At 49.0% G+C, this 22,107-nt stretch overlaps 1 protein-coding gene across 1 annotated transcript; it reads right to left on the bottom strand.

Moving 5' to 3' along the window:
- Positions 1-3,085: 3,085 nt before the first annotated feature.
- On the bottom strand, positions 3,086-21,871 carry LOC109735463 (ras-related protein RABA1f). The gene is made up of 2 exons (XM_020294678.4): positions 21,281-21,871; positions 3,086-3,896 (listed from the first exon to the last, which is right to left on the bottom strand). Exons 1-2 carry the CDS (start codon positions 21,496-21,498, stop codon positions 3,464-3,466), a joined length of 651 nt encoding a protein of 216 aa, XP_020150267.1. The 5' UTR covers positions 21,499-21,871; the 3' UTR covers positions 3,086-3,463.
- Between the last annotated feature and the right edge of the window lie 236 nt (positions 21,872-22,107).

Here is a 22,107-nt window from a genome sequence, read left to right as displayed (position 1 = left end):
ACACACCAGCCCACAAGGGGCTAGCGCGCCCTCTCCCTGGCCGCCGGCCCTAGGGAAGGAAAGGGGGAGGGCTAGCCCCTCCTGCCTTCCCCTTCTCATGGGAGAAAGGAAAAGGGGGGCGCCACCCCCTCCTGCCTTTCCCCGCACGCCTAAGAACGCAAGGGGGGCGCCTAGGGCAAGGCCCAAGGTGGTCGCCGGCCCCTTAGTGGAGCCCTAGGCTGCCTCCCCTCCTCCCCCACCTATATATATGAGAGGGAGGGGGCGCCACACAACCCACGACAATCTCTTAGCCGTGTGCGGCGCCCCTCTCCACAGTTTCGTCCTCCGTCTAGTTTCCCGCAGTGCACGGCAAAGCCCTGCAGGAACAAGTTCACCACCACCGTCACCACGCCGTCGTGCTGCCGAAACTCAACTACTACTTCGCCCGTCTTGCTGGATCAAGAAGGCGAGGACGTCATCGAGCTGAACGTGTGCTGAACGCGGAGGTGTCGTACATTCGGTACTTGATCGGTTCGATCGCGAAGGGACTACATCAACCGCGTTGATAAACGCTTTCGCTTTACGTTCTACGACGGTACATAGACATACTATCCCCTCTCGTAGCTATGCATCTCCATGGATAGATCTTGCGAGTGCGTAGAAATTTTTTGTTTTCCATGCAACGTTCCCGAACCCTTAGGTACTCCATCCTTAAAAGAATAGTTTGCAAGCATGGTGGAGATTTCAGCTTCAGGTATTTTTGTTTTATTAGTAACAATATCTTTCATGTATTTGGAAAAAGGGCCATCTTTAAAATATTAGTCAAACGAGTACGGAAAAAGACTAGTAAGTTGTTATTCTGTGGTGAACTCTATGCGTGTTGTCCAATCTAAGAGCCCACGCAACATGATCTCAAGAACTAAACAGGTAGCACATATTGTTTAGGAAATCTGCGACCACTGACGTGATAGGTGGAGACATCTATGAGGACCAAAAATAATATGAGATAACGGTGATCCATTGAACTTAATGCATGGTTCCGGTTTAACGATCTTAATTGTGGAGACGACCACGATGTGGCAACGGCGAAGCAGGACCATATTATGGAATATAATCCCGCGAGGAGGAGTTCCATAACCCTAGGTGATCCACCTACTGAACAAGCAAATCAAATAATAAACTCATGATACAAGGTAACTGGTATTACAGTCGCACTGGCACACTTGATGTATACCATGATCCGAAGTCTCTCCGCGCCTAATCTATCCATTGCAGGAAAAACACTTTTACTTTCATTTCTATTTATGGTCTTTATCTTCAAGCTATTATTACTCCCGCTACAACCAACTCATCATATGCCCTATTCTGGTTTATCTAACTCTTGGAACACTAACAGCTTCTGCAGACTCACAAGCAGTTACTTCACATAAGAGTTGAGACAACTTGTGTGTGACAGAAATGTTATTCAAAAATATTCTCCTTCGCTCTTTATTGGTACAATTATTATTGGGATACTTACACCAAGGTGATCACTACCCTGTGTATCTTGCAGGCAATCACCTCCTCCTTGGCAACTTCCTTGGAGCAAGGAATACTTTCACCTCAACATCCATTCTAGTGTTAGGCTCAGTGGATGGATCTAAGAGGGTTTCTTTTTGGGTAGCACTTGACTCACCCGTTGGAACTTCTTCCTCCTCTGATGAAGGCTTGGAGGGATTTTCATTTGCGTTCCTCTGTGGAGACAAAATGACTTCTTTCTCAGACGCCTTCGCCTCTTCTACTTCGGGAGCCTTCTACTCCGATGGTGGTAATCATTATCAACTTCTTCTTTCTCAACATGCTTACCGGGAGAAACAACGATGTTTTCAGGAGCAGCCTCTTCTTTTTCTTGCCAAGCACTTGGCTCAGGAGGGATAATCACTTCATCTTCATCGGCAAAATGAAGTGTTTCTTTCCAGCTAAAAGGAGGGTGTATCTTTATTTGGAGCACTATGGCTCATTGGAACATTTCGGTTAACACAACCATCAGTCGACGATTAGTATTTTCCTTTGCCTTCTTTCGCTTTGCCTTCTGACGCTTTTCTGCAACAACCCTTCTCTTTTTTGCTTCAGCTTCAGCTTGGGCCGGAGAAGACAAATAGATCGGAAATCATACATAGCTACTTAATTATACAACAAAGAAACTTAAAGATTCAATAATATTCAGTGAACAATCTGATCATAAACTCAGAATTCATCAGATCCCAACAAACACACCATAGAATTACATCAGATTGATCCCAATCATTAAAGGAAGAAGGGGAACATGGCATTGAAGATCCCGAGAGAGAGAGAGAGAGAGAGAGAGAGAGAGAGAGAGAGAGCTACTACTATTGACTCGTAGGTCCCAAAGGAATTACTCACACATGGTCATGGAGGCAGCAAGGTTGATGAAGAGCCCTCGGCAATGTCTTCTCCCTCCGACATAACTCCGAAACAAGGCTCCGGATGGGATCTCTTCATAACAGAGGCTTGCGGCGGCAATTAAATTCTTCTGGAGAAATGACGGATGGTTTCGATATTTATAGGAATTTATGAAGGTGGAATCAGGTCAAGGCGGTGCCCATGGGCCCCACATGGACAGGTGGTGCAGCCACCCCTAGTCGCGCCACGTGTCCATGTGGCTAGCTCCTGGCCCCTCTTGACGTCTCCCGAAGCTTCCAGTGTTTCTTGTTGCCAAAAAAATTGTGTTAAATCGCCAACATATTTTGACCTCCTAGATATTGGTTTCTCACGAAACAAAAAAATAAGCAGAAAACAGGAACCGGCACTCTATTAATAGGTTGGTCCATAAAAATAATATAAATTGCTATAAAAAGTATATAAAATGATAATATAATAACATTAAACAATCAAAAACTATAGATACATTTAAGACGTACCAACGACGCAGTTAAAAAAATGTGTTTTCAAACAAAACCCAAAAAATTGACGTCCACAATGAAACACTAATAAGTTATAAGATTAATTGGTAAATTAGGAATTTCTTTTAGCGCTCGAGATAGCATCCGCCTTCAGTCAAACCGACTTGTGCGGGAAAAATAATTAGCCGAGTCAACGGGCGATAGGTAATAATAGTATTCCTCCATAAGATTTACATTATGCCACTGATTAGCAAAATGTGAAGAATCATACAAACAAGATAACAACAGTTTCTCTCAAAAGAAAGGAGAAAGGGATGAAAGCTTCAGTTATACATACTTAATAGGGTACATACATAATCGATTGTGGAAGGGATCCTTGGCGTCCGATATGAACCAAGACTGCAACAATTAGGATACCATGACTGCCTCCAAAAAACGGCTGCTAGTTCTATTACTGCTAGTGTTTTATATCGTTTCCAACCCCCTGGGTTAAGTATGGGCCTCCAAAAGCACGCCCAAGACACAGCTACCCATCCATCAATGATAAACAAGGGCCCGGTATACTTTTCAAAGTCTACGGATTAGGATGAGCAGCATCCAGCCTTCTTTACGGCACAGACATCGTCTTTGGACCCTACGTTGATGGTCTGCCCTCGTGGTGGAGCGGCAGGGTCGTCCCCGATGTCAAGAGCTTTCTTGCTGACCACTCGGTAGATCTGGGTTAACACCTCAGTGAAAGCGTCCTCTACATTCATGGACTCCAGGGCAGAGGTTTCCATGAAAAAGGTGTATTCCCTCTCCGCAAATGCCTTTGCATCCTCCACAGAGACAGCCCGCAAGTGGCGGAGGTCGGCCTTGTTGCCGACTAGCATGATCACAATGTTAGCATCGGTATGGTCCTTGAGCTCCTTCAGCCACCTCTCCACATTCTCGAAGGTCACATGGCGTGTCACATCATACACAACAAGCGCACCGACGGCTCCTCTGTAATATGCGCTTGTAATTGCACGATATCTGCAAAGGGATTGCAACAGTTATGTGTTATGCAAATGAGATATTAGCAATGTTGCAACCAGATTACAAAGAACTTCACAATTTGTAGTTGGACTTTCATAAGGAAAAAAAACTGTTCTTTATAAAAAACATTACTTTTATATGAGTGGATAGGATGATACAGTGACTTCAGCACATAATGCCTTAACAATAGCAATTACAATACAACAATTGAGATACAGCCAATGCTTCAAAGGGTGAAAAATCAATATAAATAATCACAACAATCCATATAAAAAGGTTAAAATCCATTATGTCCATTTTCTACTCGAGGATGAAATGCCAACTGCCCAAATTAGCACTTGATTGAGGGCCTGTTTGGTACTGCTCCACTTCAGCAAAATCAGTTTTACTCCACCAAATCTACTTTGGAGCAGTTTCATACAGAAGTTGTAGGACTATCAAAGAGAATGTTTGGCTTCCATCTAGCTCCAGCTTCAAGAATGAGAAATTTGATGGAAAGGATCTATTTGATTGGATGAGGGGGGAGAAATGAAGGGGTATCCACTTACTGGTGGCAGTGGTGGGTAATTTCCCCCCAACTCCAGCTTCTAGAGTTTTTTGGAGCACCCCTTGAAGAGCTTCATAAAAAACTGTGAGATGTTCCCCAGATTCTAGTTTTTTTGCAGAGCGGCATATCGTGGAGCTACCCCGTTTGGTTTGTGTTTTCTGAAGCGAAGCTGAATTTTAAGGAGCAAAGCAGTCCCAAACAGGCTCATATTATGGATGCAAAGTCAGAGTTCAGACAAGTCTAACAGAAACAAGAATCAGCTTGCAGATACATATAACATATGGCCATAAAGGCTTGGATATCAATATTGCTCCAAAGAGACAACTAAGGATTATAAGCTATTAAGTTGAGGCAGTAGAATGCATTGACATATATGTTTCAAGAGACAAGCTAACACCGTTACTCACTTCAGTTCAAGGCAAAAAATAATTAGTATTAGTGCCAAGGAATTTTCGTCGGGTCTTAACAGCATGCTAGAACTAGTACGTGCGATTTGTTGTCAAGAAGTCGTCAGGATACCCGTAGATCTAGAACACAGGTAAAGGGGGACAGATGATTTACACAGGTTCAGACCCACAAGGTGGGTAAAAACCTTACTTCATGTCTTGCTCTTTTCTTATATATGAAGAATATCGAGGATTAAAATATCACGGTGTACCCGGCGAGTTAGGGAAACTCGGCGAGCTGTTGGTGATTTTGGCAGGAAGAGCCTGATATCTTCTATATGGTGCCTAGGCACTAGGTGGAAAAGGAGTGGATCCCCTTCTACATTGCCTCTGTTGCCCTTATATAGCGGTATGGATGGCTTCATGTCGGTGCGTACGGCGTATAGGGGCACGAGTTGGACTGGTGTTGATTTAGAACACATATAGCCTTCCCTACGTCGTAGAGAGCTTTCCCTGATATTGTGTCCTTGGATGAAAAGTCTCTTCCGTGTGGGTGGCGCTTCTCTTTGGTATGATAACTTGTCTGTAGATTTAGTGGGCCCCGTTGATACGGTGTTAGGTAATTCCACTTATCACCGGCAAGCCCCCCATCAGTATTCGTAATGGAGCTGGATCCGTGAGTAAGGTTGACATAGATACTCGCAGTCTTCAGCGGATGCTGCTACTTCCTTTGTCGCAGATGTTGCCTCTTGCTCGTCAGGGATGCAGAGTTGATCTTGGTCCTTGTCCTGTGCTTGACTCTTCATGTTCTTCAACGGCTGAGAATTCCTAAGTGTCCACCTGTTGCAGGGACGTGCTTTGGCGTGCCGGACCAGTGATAACTACGGGTGTTGATGTAATATGTTGGCCTCGGGCTGAGACGCAATTGATTTGATAATGCGCTTCCGCTTCCCTCGGGGCCCGATACGGCACAATACTGCCTTTGATTCATTGGTTTGAGTAAATTGCAAAAAACCATCATAATTGGGGACCTTAATTCAGAAAACCTCCATCATTCGTTTTTTTTCAAAAAACCACCAATATTGTGGTGACAGTTTTCAAAAAACACTGATCGATCGACTATACCTGTTTAAGTAAAAACCTGACATCCGGGCACCATTGTCAGGTGCCACGTGGCCCAGGTTGAGACGGCGACCGTCACGCAAATACTAACAGCGTTAACGTGTTCGGGTTGACCAGTCAAAATCCCGTCTTGTGCCGCAGCGCATCCACGCCCGCACGCTAGTCGCTAGTTGATGCGGAGCATCCTACGATCATCTTCATGGACCTATCATCGTCTCATCAAGAGCCAAGAGGACCTATGACACGAGCACGAGCTAGAGCTCTCGAGAACGAGGTGACTTCCTTCCTTAGTGATATCACATATGATCCACTCGAGACATGGTTACTACCTAAGTCCGATATGCTATGCATGATTAGGTGTCAAGAGGAACCTCCCAAAGATGCACGTGAAGACGGACAAGCCGCCAAGTTCACCGATGAAGAGAACCGCCGGAAGGAGAAGAAGACAAGCTCCAGGGCCCAGACATCCGGCCCCAGCCCCGGACATCCGGCCGCTGGAGACATCTACTACAGCCACATCCCAGCCGCCAACATCTACAGGCCCCGGACATCCGGCCAGAAGCCCGGAAATCCGGCGCCACGCACCAGAACCTACAGAAGCTTTCGCCGTCAGCCCGGACATCTGGCCCCCTAGCCCGGACATCCGGCCCCTCCCGAAGCCCCGGACATCCGGCCCGACGCCCGGACATCCGGCTCCGCCTGTCTGTGCACAGTGAAGGGCCGAAGCCCATGTACCTCTTCACCCCCCTAGACTATATATACTCCATCCCCTTCCTCTTTCTAGGGTTAGCATTGGTTTAGCTCATAGTTGAGATAGAGCTTTGCTCATCCATTACGGATCTCCTCCTCGAGAGAGACTGCGGCCCCTCTTCGGAGAAGATCACCTTGGATTCAAGACCCCCTCTTGGGTGGCCCCCATCAAGACCTCCTCACGGAGAAGAACCGGTTACCTTTGTATCGTCCTTTGTTGACTTTGGATCTTGTATCTCACCTTTGTGTTCATCGATCTAGCGCATGTGTGATCTATTCTTGTTAGTTGAGTGATTTCTCTCGTGTTCCCCTCGTGTTTTCCCTCGTGTTTCCCCTCGTGTTCATCGCGTTCTTCGTAGGGATCCGCTCCTTTCGTGAAAGATCGGCCATCTAGGGTTCCACCCTACATCATCTTGGTATCATGAGCCACGTTGATCACGATTTCGGAGCCCCCTCTCTTTGTTTTCTAGCTTGATTTTGTTGTTTTTCGTCCTAATCCGAAAATTGCCCCACAAAAATAGCCCCAAATTTTTTTGTGATTTGTTGGTGTGATGAAGTTTTGTTGGATTTGATCCGCGTATTTCGTGTGTTGCAGGTAGATCTAGCTTTTCCCCACCTTTTCCCCATTTTCCATCCACAAAATCTTCCGAATTTTGCCCCGGATTTGACCTCTCCACGCGGTGTTCTTCGAGTTCGTCCACGGATCCCGAGCCCGGACATCCGGCCCGACAGCCCGGACATCCGGCCCAACCCGGACATCCGGCCCGACAGCCCGGACATCCGGCCTTCAGCCCAGACATCCGGCCCCTGACAGCATCACTTCCATCCTCCACTCCGCTTTCCGCCTAACCCTCGCCAAAATTTTGTCCCGGTGCCCACATACACTTCCGCATACCACCACCACTTCCGCATAGCACCACCATAGCCCTTCCTGCTACCAACTCCGACAATTTTTGACCCGTTTTGCTTTAAGAATTTGAGTTGTGGTTTCCGTGTCCTATTGTGTTTCGGCTATCTAGGTACGGTTCGGCATCAACATCACCACCGCTCATCTTCGCCAAGGACTACTACGAACGGCTACATCACAATTGTGGTATCAACCTCACCTTGGTATCACTTTGGTATCGTGATATTATCATACTCTCTTGCATTTGCATTGATAACCCCATGGCCTTACTTTTGCATAGCTTACCCATCGAGACTAGCCTTTGAGTATTGCCGGCAACGTGACTTGTGCACATTAGTGATCATACTTCCCATAGCATACATACCATCATCGTGTTGCATATCTTGGTATCATCTCTTGTGTCACAAAGTTGTCTTCACATACACAATTGCTATCTTGGTTCGTGAAGCATTGCATGAGAAAAGAGCTCAAACAACAAAGAGTCAAACAAGCTTTTAAGCAAAAGAAGAAAGATAAGCAAAGAGCTTATAAGCAAGAACCATAGCATCATACAACATTAAAATTGTCATACTCGATCATCTTGGATCAAAAGCATAGAAACATCATACATATAGCATACTTCGGATAGAAGTCGTTGCATTTTTGCTTAGTAGGTTGTGCACAAGTTCGTATCCGCCTATTATGCAATCATGCTAGCGTCTTTTCTAGTGTTGTACAACAAGAGCATCTTGGTGGATTCCACATTTTGGCTCATCCTTGGTTGCCCAACCCCACTTATCTATTTGCGTGTGTGTTTCCATGTACCATATCTTGCTATTGGTCTACTTGTTGCATTTACAAGTCGCAAATCTTTTCCAACATTATTAAGTCTCACTTACAATTGCATCAAATTTTTGTGCCACCATCCTAACCAAGCTCCACCATAAGCTTTTACTTGTGTAGGTGTGAGAACCGACAAGAATTGGTACAAATTGTGCTATTTCCTTGCTACACATTGGAGCGATCTTTGATCCATTTTCAACATCGGTCAAGGTACATTTGGTATTGGTTCTTCTCTTTCTCCCACTCACATATCTTTGTTTGGAATGATGAATAGGCCAAGTACTTCTACCAACCCACTCTTCTTAGAACAAGACGACGACATGTCATCCTACATCACCAAGACTCAACTATTTGGTGCACATCGGGCTTTGCATCAAGAACAACTAGCTTTGGGCGACCGCATCCACAATCTCGCCATCGACCTACGACAATCCGAGCAACGTACAAGAGACTACTTCGACACATCCATGAGTTCCCTCAAAGAAGATATCCGAACCATGATGGTCCGCTCTTCTACAACTTCGTCCTCGTCAAGACGGAGCCGCTCAAGTCGACACTCCGACGACACTATCTCCGGTTCAAGTACACCGACATCGAACACTCTTCGTCGTGCCGCGCGTCAAGACCGTCAAGCTAACCGCAATCCTCTACACGACACCGACTCTCAAGAGCATCGACATCGTCAAAACCAAGCTGCTTTCGCACAAGCACAAGAACGGCAACGCCAACGACAACAAGAACAAGAGGAGCGAGCGCGACAACATCAAGATGCACAAGACGCCGAGGCGCAACGTCAAGAACAACAACTACGTGAAGCTCAAGCACTTGAGGCGCAACGTGCCCTTCAAGATTCAAGTCGTGTCGTAGCCAATCGAGGCCGACAAGCTCGACTACATCAAGAAGCACTTTGTGACGAAGCTCAAGAAAGGATTTAAAAAGCACGTGTGCATCGACAAGCTCCTCGTCAAGATCGACAAGCTCCTCCTCAAGCGAGACAAGAACGTCAAGTCCATCGAGAGCAAGAAGACAATGGACCCCCTCCTCGCCAAGAGCAACATGAGGTCGACAACCCTCCTCGCCAAGAGCAATATGAGGAAGACAACCCTCCTCGCCAAGAGCAACATGAGATTGTCAATCCACAACAACATGGGTGTCATCATCCCCGACCCCAACACAATGGAGAGCAACGATATGGCAAGCTAAAGTTCACCATGCCCAAGTTTACCGGAAGCAATGACCCCGAAGAGTACATATCATGGGCATTGAAGGTTGACAAAATCTTCCGCTTGCACAACTACGAAGAAGAGAAAAAGATCGCAATGGCATCCCTCGAATTCCAAGACTACATCCTCATTTGGTGGGAACAAGTCATTGAGCGCCGAGCGGCAAGAGGTGAACCACCCATCACCACTTGGGCACAAATGAAGGATGTCATGAGAGCACGATTCGTGCCAAACTACTACAACCGCGACCTCTTCAAGAAACTCCAACAACTCAAGCAAGGAACCAAGAGCGTTGAAGAGTACTACAAGGAAATGGAGATTGCCATGATACGAGCCAATGTCAAAGAAGATGATGAGCAAACTATGGCGCGTTTTTTGAATGGACTCAATCACCCTATCAAGAAGATTGCCGACTTCCAACCATACTCGAACCTCATCGAGCTAGTGCATCAAGCTACCAAAGCGGAACGGCAAGTACAAGACGACTTCAAGTATGCCAAGTTCTCATCCAAGTCCTACGGCTTCTCCAACAATCAAGCTTCGACGACTCTACCACCTTCTACCTCAACCAAGCCATCTACAAGCAACGGCGACAAGTCAAGTTACAAGAAAGCTTCATCATCATCTACCCCAACCGATGAGACCATCAAGACGAGTTCCTTCAAATGCTTCACATGCGGAGGCCGAGGCCACAAGTCTTTCGAGTGCACAAACAAGCGCACCATGATCCTCAACGACGACGGAACATATGACTCAATAAGTGAAGGAGAAATGGAAGCTCTTGAGCAAGTGGCCATGCACCGACAAGTGAACAATGAAGAAGAAGATGATCACATCTTTTGTGACGAAGACTCAAGTCCCGCTCTTGTTGTCTCCAAGGTCTTGACTCTTCAACATCAACAAGACGAAGATCAAAGATGCCATATCTTCCACACAAAGGCCGGCATCAATGGACGGTCCGTCAAGGTCATCATCGATGGAGGGAGTTGCCATAACTTGGCAAGTGAAGAACTATGCTCCAAACTCTAATTGGTCAAGATGAAGCACCCGCACCCCTACAATGTTCAATGGTTAAGCGACACCGGCACCATACAAGTCGAGCATAGAGTACAAGTCTCTTTCAAGATCGGCGCCTATGAAGACACTTTGAAGTGTGATGTCCTTCAGATGACCGTTTGCCACCTCCTTCTTGGACGGCCATGACAATTTGACCGAGGTGTCATTCACAATGGGCGTACAAATCACTATAGCTTCAAGATGAAAGGGAAAGAGTTTGTGCTACATCCTATGTCTCCAAGCCAAGTGCTCGCCGACAAGCAAAACACCCATCGTGGAGAGAATAGTGAAAGAGCGAACCACCAAAAAGAGAGTGAGCGCCACAAGCCCAAATTGAGTGCCTCCACAATGAGCGACAAGAAAAACTTAGTTCTCTTTGCCACCAAACCTGAGATGAGAGAAGTGTGTGAGAACCCATCCAGTGTCCTACACTATGTCCTATTATGCAAGGACGAGGCACCAAAAGCTAACACCTCTCACAATCTTCCTCTAGTGTTATCTTCTTTATTGCAGGAATTCCAAGATGTTTTCCCCGATGAGCTACCTCCGGGTCTACCTCCAATACGAGGCATTGAGCACCGAATCGATCTCATCCCCGGAGCGCCGCTTCCAAACAAAGCTCCCTACCGCATCAACCCCGAAGAAACCAAAGAAATACAAAGGCAAGTAAAGCATCTCATAGATCATGGACATGTGCGTGAAAGTTTGAGTCCTTGTGCCGTACCGGTCATTCTTGTGCCAAAACGAGACGGTAGTTTTCGCATGTGTTCCGATTGTAGACCTATCAATGCTATCACCGTTCGTTATAGGTACCCCATTCCACGCCTTGATGATATGCTTGATGAACTTAGCGGTGCCACTATCTTTTCCAAAATTGATCTTAAAAGTGGTTATTATCAAATCCGCATATAAGAGGGTGATGAATGGGAAACCGCTTTCAAAACAAAGTTTGGTCTATATGAGTGGTTGGTCATGCCTATAGGTTTATCGGAAGCACCCGGTACCTTCATGCGTCTTATGCATTATGTGTTTCGCTCTTACATTGGTGAATTTGTTGTTGTCTACTTCGATGATATCCTCGTTTTTAGCAAATCTCTCAAAGAGCATGTCACCCACCTTCGCACCGTGCTACAAACTCTTCGAAAAGAGCAACTTTATGCTAATATGGAAAAATGCCTTTTTGGTGTTGATAAGCTTGTTTTCTTGGGTTTTGTAGTATCTTCTAAGGGTGTTCATGTTGATGAATCTAAGATCATGCTATTAAAACTTGACCCCAACCAACCAATTTGCAACAAGTGCGTAGTTTTCTTGGTTTAGCCAGTTTCTACCGTAGATTTGTGAAGGATTTTAGCACCATTGCTTCACCTTTGCATGCTTTGAGTAAGAAAAATGCACCATTTGTTTGGGGAACATCCCAAGATATCGCTTTCAATGAGCTTAAGAATTTGCTTACTCATGCTCTCGTGCTTGCATTACCCAATTTTGACAAACCTTTTGAAATTCATTGCGATGCTAGTGGTAATGGCATAGGAGGTGTGTTAACGCAAGAGAAGCGCCCCATTGCATACTTTAGTGAGAAACTCTTCGGAGTGCAACTCAATTACCCCATCTATGACAAAGAGCTATATGCTTTAGTGCGAGTCTTGCGTGAATGGGAACATTACCTTCGCCCTCACGAGTTCATTATCCACACCGATCATGAAACGCTTAAATACCTTAAGGGTCAAACTAAGTTGAACAAGCGTCATGCTAAGTGGAGTGAGTTTATTGAGTCTTTTCCTTATGTCATCAAATATATTAAAGGTAAGGAAAATGTTGTGGCGGATGCGCTTTCCCGTATTTGCATGCTTGTTACTCAACTTGAATTGAATGTCATTGGCTTTGAGCACATAAAAGACTTGTATGAGCATGATCCTACTTTTGCTATTCCTTATGCAAAGTGTTTGACGCATCCATTTTGGGAACGCTACTACATCAAAGATGGATATCTTATGAGAGCTAACAAACTTTGCATCCCCGAGTCCTCTCTTCGCTTGTTGCTTTTGCAGGAATCTCATGGAGGCGGACTCATGAGACACTTTGCACGCGACAAGACATTTGCTACGCTCTCCAAGAACTACTTTTGGCCCAAGATGTTTCGCGACGTCAATCGCTTCACCAACCGATGCTCCACATGTCGCCAAGCTAAGTCTAAAGCCCAATCTCATGGCCTTTACATGCCACTTCCAATTCCATATCAACCATGGGAAGATATTAGCATGGATTTTGTACTTGGTTTGCCTAGAACTAGAAATGGCAAGGATTCCGTTTTTGTTGTTGTGGACCGATTCTCCAAAATGGCTCATTTCATTCCTTGCAACAAGATAGACGATGCTTCACATGTTGCAAATTTGTTTTGTAGGGAAATCTTGCGACTTCATGGAGTGCCAAAGACGATTGTCCCGGACCGCGACGTCAAGTTCTTGAGTTACTTTTGGAAGACCTTGTGCGCCAAGCTCGGAATCAAGCTTTTGTTCTCTTCGGCATACTATCCACAAACCGACGGTCAAACGGAGGTGACGAACCGCACGCTCTCCACTCTACTACGCGTGTTGATAAAGAAGAATATCAAGGAGTGGGAGGAGTGCCTACCTATCGCCGAGTACGCCTACAACCGTGCAAGACATTCGACTACCGGCAAGTCCCCCTTCGAGGTCGTCTATGGCTTCAACCCATTGTCACCATTGGACATTCTACCTCTACCGCTACAAGAGCGCACAAACATGGACGCGAGTGCCCGAGTCAACTTCCTCGAGAAGATGCATGAAGATACAAGGCACACCATCTAGCGCCAAGTACAACGACTCGCGACCAAGCTCAACGTCAACAAGCAACCGATGATTTTCCAAGTTGGAGATCTTGTGTGGCTACACCTTCGCAAGGACCGTTTCCCCAACGAGCGCAAGTCCAAACTTCTACCACGAGCCGATGGACCCTTCAAGGTGCTTGCACGCTACAACAACAACGCATACAAGATCGACATCCCACGCGACAAGTACTCCGTGAGCGACATCTTCAACATCAAAGATCTCTCCCCGTACCATGGTGATGAGGATTTCGATCCGAGGTCGGATCTTTCCCAAGGGAGGGGAGATGATGCGGAGCGTCCTACAATCATCCCCATGGACCTACCATCGTCTCATCAAGAGCCAAGAGGACCTATGACACGAGCACGAGCTAGAGCTCTCGAGAACGAGGTGACTTCCTTCCTTAATGATATCACATATGATCCACTCGAGACATGGCTACTACCTAAGTCCGATATGCTATGCATGATTAGGTGTCAAGAGGAACCTCCCGAGGATGCACGTGAAGACGGACAAGCCGCCAAGTTCACGGATGAAGAGAACCGCCGAAAGGAGAAGAAGACAGCTCCAGGGCCCGGACATCCGGCCCCAGCCCCGGACATCCGGCCGCTGGAGACATCTACTACAGCCACATCCCAGCCGCCCAACATCTACAGGCCCCGGGCATCCGGCCCCAGCCCGGACATCCGGCCAGAAGCCCGGAAATCCGGCGCCACGCACCAGAACCTACAGAAGCTTTCGTCGTCAGCCCGGACATCCGGCCCCCTAGCCCCGACATCCGACCCCTCCCGAAGCCCCGGACATCCGGCCCGACGCCCGGACATCCGGCTCCGCCTGTCTGCGCACAATGAAGGGCCGAAGCCCATGTACCTCTTCGCCCCCCTAGACTATATATACTCCCCCTTCCTCTTTCTAGGGTTAGCATTGGTTTAGCTCATAGTTGAGATAGAGCTTTGCTCATCCATTACGGATCTCCTCCTCGAGAGAGACTGCGGCCCCTCTTCGGAGAAGATCACCTTGGATTCAAGACCCCCTCTTGGGTGGCCCCCATCAAGACCTCCTCACGGAGAAGAACCAGTTACCTTTGTATCGTCCTTTGTTGACTTTGGATCTTGTATCTCACCTTTGTGTTCATCGATCTAGCGCATGTGTGATCTATTCTTGTTGGTTGAGTGATTTCTCTCGTGTTCCCCTCGTGTTTTCCCTCGTGTTCATCGCGTTCTTCGTAGGGATCCGCTCCTTTCGTGAAAGATCGGCCATCTAGGGTTCCACCCTACATCACTAGTCCATCGCCGCCGCCCGCCCCCCGCAGCACCGCTGCCCGTCCATCGCCGCCGCCTCCCTACCCCTATGGCGCGCCGCCACCACCTGCTCCTGGCCGTCCGCCCTTCCACGGAGGCGCCTCGCTGAACGGCCCTGCTCGGCCCCGGCGATGCCGATGCCGTCGCTGCAGTGCCCTTCTGCACGCGAGCTCCGGCTCCTCCGTAGCCTCTCTTCGCCGCGGCCGGCTCGCCTCTCGTGGGAAGCCAACAACCCCGGTCAGCCCTGCTACGGCCGCGGGTCGCCTGGCCTAGCCTCACTGCCGGCGACAGGGAGCGCCCTCAGCCTACGAAAGACGACGCGGCAGAGCCGCACCTTGGCAGGGCCCGCTCGGCTATGGCACGCTGTGGTGTGCAACTGCTTCAAGGAGGTCGGGACCTTCGTGCACCAGGAGGTGGTCGGCACAGTGGCGCAGGTGGCATGGATACCGAATGGCAGATGGCGAAAGTGAAGATGGTGAGCTCGCGGGGGAGGCTTTGGCCTAAAATTGACGTGGTGTTAGCTCGAGGGGAGTGAGATGATGTCAGAGACAGGATTAATTTGAAGCGGAACTCACTATGGCGGCCCAATTGAGCTCATCTCCGAGGTGGGAGCTCACGGCCGGAGCCGGAGAAGAAGAGCTCGAGATGGGGAAATGGCATTGGGGGAGAAGGGCAGGGGCGGCGCTCAAGGGCGTGCTCACGCCGGCGGCAGGGGCGGACCGTGCACAAGGGGGCGTTGGCCGCGGGCTGAGCAACGCTGCCGGCAGCAAGCTCTCCGACGAGCTCGCGAGCTGCTCGACGAAATGCCAGAGAAGGGATGGAGAGAGAGGGGAGATGCTGACAAGTGGGCCTATACCAACTTAACAGTCCATGTGACGCTGTTGACTTTCCTTGCCACGTCATCACTTACATATGGGACCCAATTGTTAGGTTTCGCGTCAATTAACTCTAATCCATTCATCAGTGTTTTTTGAAAACTGTCACCACAATGTTGGTGATTTTTAAAAAAAAAATCGAATGATGGCGGTTTTTGGAATTAGGGTCCTCAATTGTGGTGGTTTTTTGTAATTTACTCCATTGGTTTCCACGTTGAATTAATACGGTTTTGGAAAAAAAATCCCCTGCTTTAGATTGCGATCTAGGAGTTTATTTGCCCTTTTATCCTCTACCCGGCAGCATTATCGTTGCATGTTCTTCTTTCTTTCTCTTGTTCTTCCTGACCTCTATGACGCGACGTGTGGGTGTTAGCTCTCTTGCTCACAGTGTCGGTTTCTCTTCCAACTCGCGCGGGATGGTGTGGCCCTCTCCTTCCATTACCATGTTTCGTCCATCGAGCAGATGCACTAGCTTGGTTGTCTCCCCAGTGACGTTAGTTTCCAAGCGCCTTGCTCGGTCAATGTCCCCTTGGTCGGGTGAAACAGTGGTGATTGCGGATGCTTCTTGTTACGGGATTGCCTTCCTCTTCCCTCCTCCGTGAGGCAGTTGCTTGATCTCTACCGCATCGCCCTGATCCATATCTCCCCTTGTTCTTTTCTTACTTTAAACATCTTCGCTGACTTATGCAAGGCCTATGTCGGTATTGGGCCCAATCTCTCCTTCCAATACTTCTACTATCTAGGTAGAATAGATCATCCTTCCCATTCAAGGCATGGATGTTCTTTTCATCCTCGCTTAGATCATGTCTTTCTTCCTATCTCTAGGAGGTCTCCATCCTAGGCTTTCCCTCAATATGGATTCACTGCAAGAAAGGGATCTCATGATCCTTCGTTTAATAATTATCTGCTAAAGCCCACTCCTTTCTAGAGATCGGACATTGTCCAAGATAACGAGGTGATGAGCCTTCTTATTGCTTTTCAAGAGTTTGAGGCTCATGGTCTTACCGGTGTCCACGTCATTGAGGATTTTACTCAGCGTCGCCTTCACCCTCCCCCTCTTAAGCTCAAATTTCAGCCTTCCTGGTACTTTGTCACTGGTGAATACTAAAGACTCTAGGCCCGTAATGGTTTCTTTTTTCAAAAAAAGTTCCTATTTCTCGTCGAAGAAATGTCTCAAATGGATCATTAAACTCTCTAATGTGTAGATGAAGAGGTTATGGGAGATGATCTTTGACAATTCATCGTCAGAGGGGGAAGAAGATGATGAATTTGAGTTGGTGGCTGCAGCGGTGTCTATGGAGGAGGATTTCAGGAGACCGAGGCATGGTTCTCAGATTGGTCGAAGGATGTTTCTTCAAGATAGGATCGTGGGTCATGATGGTCTAGTGTTTGTCAAATGCGGTATATGCCCCTCACTATTTTTGGCGCCGATTCCGCATGCACCGAGATCTCTTCGACACCATTGCAAGAGTTGTGGAGAAACATGATCCTTGGTTTCAACCAAGAAGGAATGCAGCGGGAGCAACAAGTGCAAGTCCATTGTTGAAGATTACAGCAACCGTGTGAGACCTTGCTTAAGGATGTTCGGTTGATGTCATCAATGACTATGTTCGCATTGAGATCTCATCCTGGCCAGGGATGCTTAGGTCAACTGACTATATGCATTGGATATGGAAGAATTGTATGGTCACATGGCAAGATCCAACCATCGTTCTTGAGGCAATTGCATCACATGATCTCTGGATTTGGCACACATACTTCAGGATGTCTGGCTCTCACAATGATCTCAATGTCTGGCAGCGATCTCTTTTTGCAAGGCTTGTTGTCGGTGACAATCCACCTTGCAACTATGTTGTCAATGACCATGAGTAAAACATGGGATACTACCTTGCCTATGCCATATATCCTCCATGGGCCATCCACCGCCCTAAAGGCAACAAGAGATCTCACTTTGCAACGTGCCAAGAATCTGCTAGAAAGGACGTTGAGAGAGTTTTTGGTGTGCTTCAAAGACGTCTTGCGATTGTCCATGGCCCTACTGAGTATTGGAAGCTTGAGACCATGTGGAGATCATGGCAACATGTGTTATGTTGCACAATATGATCGTCAAGGATGAGAGAGAGAGGACCCAGAGGACTTTCGGTATCTCTACAATGGTGTCCCGATGGAGCCAAAACATAACCTAAACAAGATCGAAGCATTCCTCCAAACACACCGTGAGATCGAGAGGCAAGAAGCTCGCAACAAACTTCCAAAACATTTTATTGTGTTAGAGATATGTTTGGTAGTTAGAGATTGTCCGGGATTAGATAGGAATTGTTTCCATCTTATCTCTAGGAGGCGTCTTGCCCTCCGAGTTTTGTACCCAATATATACTCGCCCTCGAGGCTCAATAATATCATCCAACGCATTACATCGATTCCACCAATCCATCTCTATCCCTTCTAACATGGTATAAGCCTAATCTCGACCCAAAACCCTAGCCGTCGTCGCTTCCGCACCGCGCCGCCCCCGGGGCGGTCGGTCTCCATGATCGCCGCCGGGGCCGCGCCGCCCATGCCTAGGGTTCGTGTGCCGGTCATGTAGATCGGCTGCCCTAGGGAGAGTCTTTTTCCCAATCCTTGATCCTTGATCCGGGTTTTTCTCTCTCACGTCGGTCATCTTGATCAGCGCTTCTTTTTTGATTTTCCGATCTAAGATCGGTTTGCGTCGCTCACCGCCGTTCGTCATCTACAATCAAGGATTACGAGTCGACGAGTCGTTGAGTCGTTCCGAGGTTGAGACTCATAGACTAGTCGGACTAGTCTTAGACTAGTGCTAGACTAGTCGACAAAGTACTGTAGTAGTCAACTACTAATACCTAGTAGTAGTATGTAGTAAACTGTACAGCACATTACAGTATATATATATATATATATACAATAAAACCAGCAGTGCTAGCCAACGCTCGCCAGGCCTAGCCCAGTGCCGCTCAGCACGCCACCCCCAGCTGGCCCATTTGGGCCCAAGTAGCCAGCGTACTTAGCCTACTTCCCATCCCAGCCTCTGTAACCCTAGCTCCCGATCGATCCCGTCGCCGCCGCTTGTGCCATCACGCACAAAAGCACGCGCGCACGCGCACGACCCGCGCCTCCACCGCCGCCACAGGCGAGCCCGCCGACCACCGCCGTGCCTCTTCTCCTCTCTCTCTCTCTCTTCCTTCTTTCTTGTCACAGGCCGCACGCGCCTATGTGGCACGGCCATGGCCGCCGCCCGAGCACGAGCTCCGGCCAACTGCCGCGCCTTGCATCGCCATCCGCCGTCCCGGCGGAGGGTCAGTGGGTGCTGGTGGTGGCCTCGTCCAGGCGACTCGTTCTCATAGCTCGCTCTCCAATTTTCCCCTCCCAAATTTGAGTCGAGCGACTCAAACAGCAGGACTAGTCCAGACTAGTCTCTCGACCGCTCGACTCATCGAATTAGTCTACACGAGATTCGCAGTCGACACCACAGTTGCGACTCATGGACTAGTCCATCGACTAGTCTCGAATAGTCCTTCGACTCGTAATCAGTGTCTACAATGCATGTCTACTTCATCGACTCCGACGGAATCGGCTGCCACACCACGCCTGTGGCCTTACGCGCGCGTCAGGTTCGCTGGTATGGCCGTCGGTCCTGCGATCACCTGTCGTGATGGTCGTGTCACCCGCAACCACTCACGCGCCCTGTGCGGCGCGAGGTTAGCTGCAGGCGCATCCGCTGGCCCATTGATGCACGTCTCGTGGCCTTTGTGCAGGTTGTGTTCTCATTGGCCGCTCATGCTTCTTGGCTAGCTGTTCGTGCACTTTGGCTTATGCAGGTGAAGGCTGTTCCCGTGCGTCCGCGTCCAGATCAGCCTTCGTGTACATATCATCGTCATCAAGTACGCATTCCTCTCCGTCGATTGAGCAACAGACTGCAGCTGCGTCGTCCCTTCGGGCCGCAGCATCGCCATTTCATGGTTCTCCCACGGCTCCATCGACCCGCGCGCTGCCGCTGCGTCACCCCGAGGCCGTCCGCTCCAGGCCGTTCCCGTGGCTCCACCGACCCTCGCGTTGCTATTGCGTCGCCCCACCGGGTCGTAGCGAGCGTGGCACACGGTCCCTGTCGCTGCCCCATGGTTCTCCCCACGGCAGCACCGACCCGCGCGCTACCGCTGCGTCGCCCCTTCGAGCCGTAGTGCCGTGGCCCGCAGTCTACTTCGCCGCCCCGAGGCCGCCGCTCCAAGCCGTCCTCGTGGCGTCACCGACCCTCGCGCTGTCGCTGTGTCGCCCCATCGGGCCGTAGCGTGCGTGGCACGCAGTCCCTGCTGCCGCCCTGAGGTCTTCCCCGCCGTCGCCGACTCGCGCGCTGCCGCTGCGTCGCCCCTTTGGGCCATAGCGCCGTGGCACGCGGTCCACTTCGCCGTCCACGCGCGTCGACTTTTGTGTGGTATGCGCCGCACACTTCCTACGTGCTGGAACGCCACTGTCCGCGCTGGTCTTCGGCACGCTGTCGGGTTCTTCCTCGCCTACATCGAGCACCGCGGCCGCGCTCCTAACCTAGCCGCCGCCGCCGCGCTTCTTCCCGGTCCACGGCAACTACCTCGACACCGGCCACCCCGACTCGGCATCGACCACGGCGTCCCTCGCACGGCTACCTCGACCACTACTACACCACCCTACGCTCTCGGCACCATCGACATCGGCACAAAGGGCTATCACCTCGCTTGAGCAACTCTGTCGGCTTCCTTTACAGTCAACACGTCCGCAACGCGACACCGTCCACGACGCTCCCGCTACGACTACGGGCGGATGTCAGCTAGTCGGCTGCTATTCTCTCCAGTCTGACCGTCTACAACGCTCCTGTTGTTCGCAACGCTACCACTACGACTGCGGGGGGATGTTAGAGATACATTTGGTAATTAGAGATTGTCCGAGATTAGATAGGAATTGTTTCCATCTTATCTCTAGGAAGCGTCTTGCCCTCCAAGTCTTGTACCCAATATATACTCGCCCTCGAGGCTCAATAATATCATCCAACGCATTTCATCGATTCCACCAATCCATCTCTATCCCTTCTAACATTGAGCACCATTGGCGACTTCATAGCACTTGATTCTTGTGTTTTTATCATGTTTATTTGAATTCTTAGTTCATTTGGACCGTATGTTGTGTTAGAATTTGGATGGTTAAGTTTGAGAATATAAAATTTGATGTGTATTTGACTTCTGAGGTATAGAATTAACATGTTGTGATCAGTTTGGAAACGGTTGGATGAACTGGCAAAAGAAAATTTTGAAGGGATTAAGTTCTAGGCAATCTACTCGATGAAGAAAAGTTTATAATCCCCTTAAAATCATAAATTTTGGGGATAGGAGGTACGTTTTGGCATTATAGGTCAGGGGGATCTGCTAGAGATGCTCTAACCCAATCACCGTATAAAATTGAACACAAGCCTGTTGCGGGCAAGCAGTAGCCTGGGGAATTAAAAAATCGAAGCAAAATGCAAATGATTCATCATAATCACGATAAGAGAAGAGAGGAACCTACCTCTCTTGGCCAGCGGTATCCCAGATCTGCGCCTTGACGACCTTATCGTCGACCCTAATGCTCCTGGTGGCGAACTCGACCCCGATTGTGGACTTTGACTCCAGGCTGAACTCGTTGCGCGTGAACCGGGTGAGGAGGTTGGATTTCCCGACGCCCGAGTCGCCGATGAGCACCACCTTGAAGAGGTAGTCGTAGTCGTCGTCCGCCCGGTACGCCATTCTTTGGTTTCGCCGCGGTGGTCACGGGCCAGGCCCTCGTACGTTCGTCCTCCCCTTCGTCCTCGCAGAATCGGTCAAGCCACCCGCTCTTCCCGCGGATGGCAGCTCGGAGGTGGCTTCTGGGGCCGTCGGCGGCGGCGCGCGCTTATCGGAGTTACAGCAACGGGATGGGGTGGTGGGAGGAGGAGGAGGCGCCGCGGAGAACGTTCTTGGAATGGCAAGGGGCAGGAAGGACTGCTCGGACGAGCGAGAGAACGAGCGTTGCTGACACGTCATCACGTGTGGAGCTTCACAAGGCGGACGCAGCTGGACGGCGCGGCGGGGCGTGCATGCTCCGCGGATCACAAATTTTCGTATAAAAGTAGGTAACTGCAACGCGGCATATACCTATTTTAATAGTTTAACATCAAAATCAATTTTATTTTTTTGTCTTCTTCACCACTGTCTTCATTTCTCCGCCTCCCCAATTGAAGCCCGCCACCTCTATCAACGATGCATCCGGCTCACAATCCGGCTCACAATCCCTCCCTCCACCCCCACTCAAACCCATACTTAAATTTTTAGGAAGGATAATGTCTCATATTTGGCCTCTATCATGGCATCCAATCA

Source organism: Aegilops tauschii, chromosome 7 (genome assembly GCF_002575655.3).
Source record: "Aegilops tauschii subsp. strangulata cultivar AL8/78 chromosome 7, Aet v6.0, whole genome shotgun sequence".
NCBI lineage: Eukaryota > Viridiplantae > Streptophyta > Magnoliopsida > Poales > Poaceae > Aegilops > Aegilops tauschii.
Note: the sequence above shows the minus strand (reverse complement) of the source record. Positions and strands in the feature narration are given on the sequence as shown.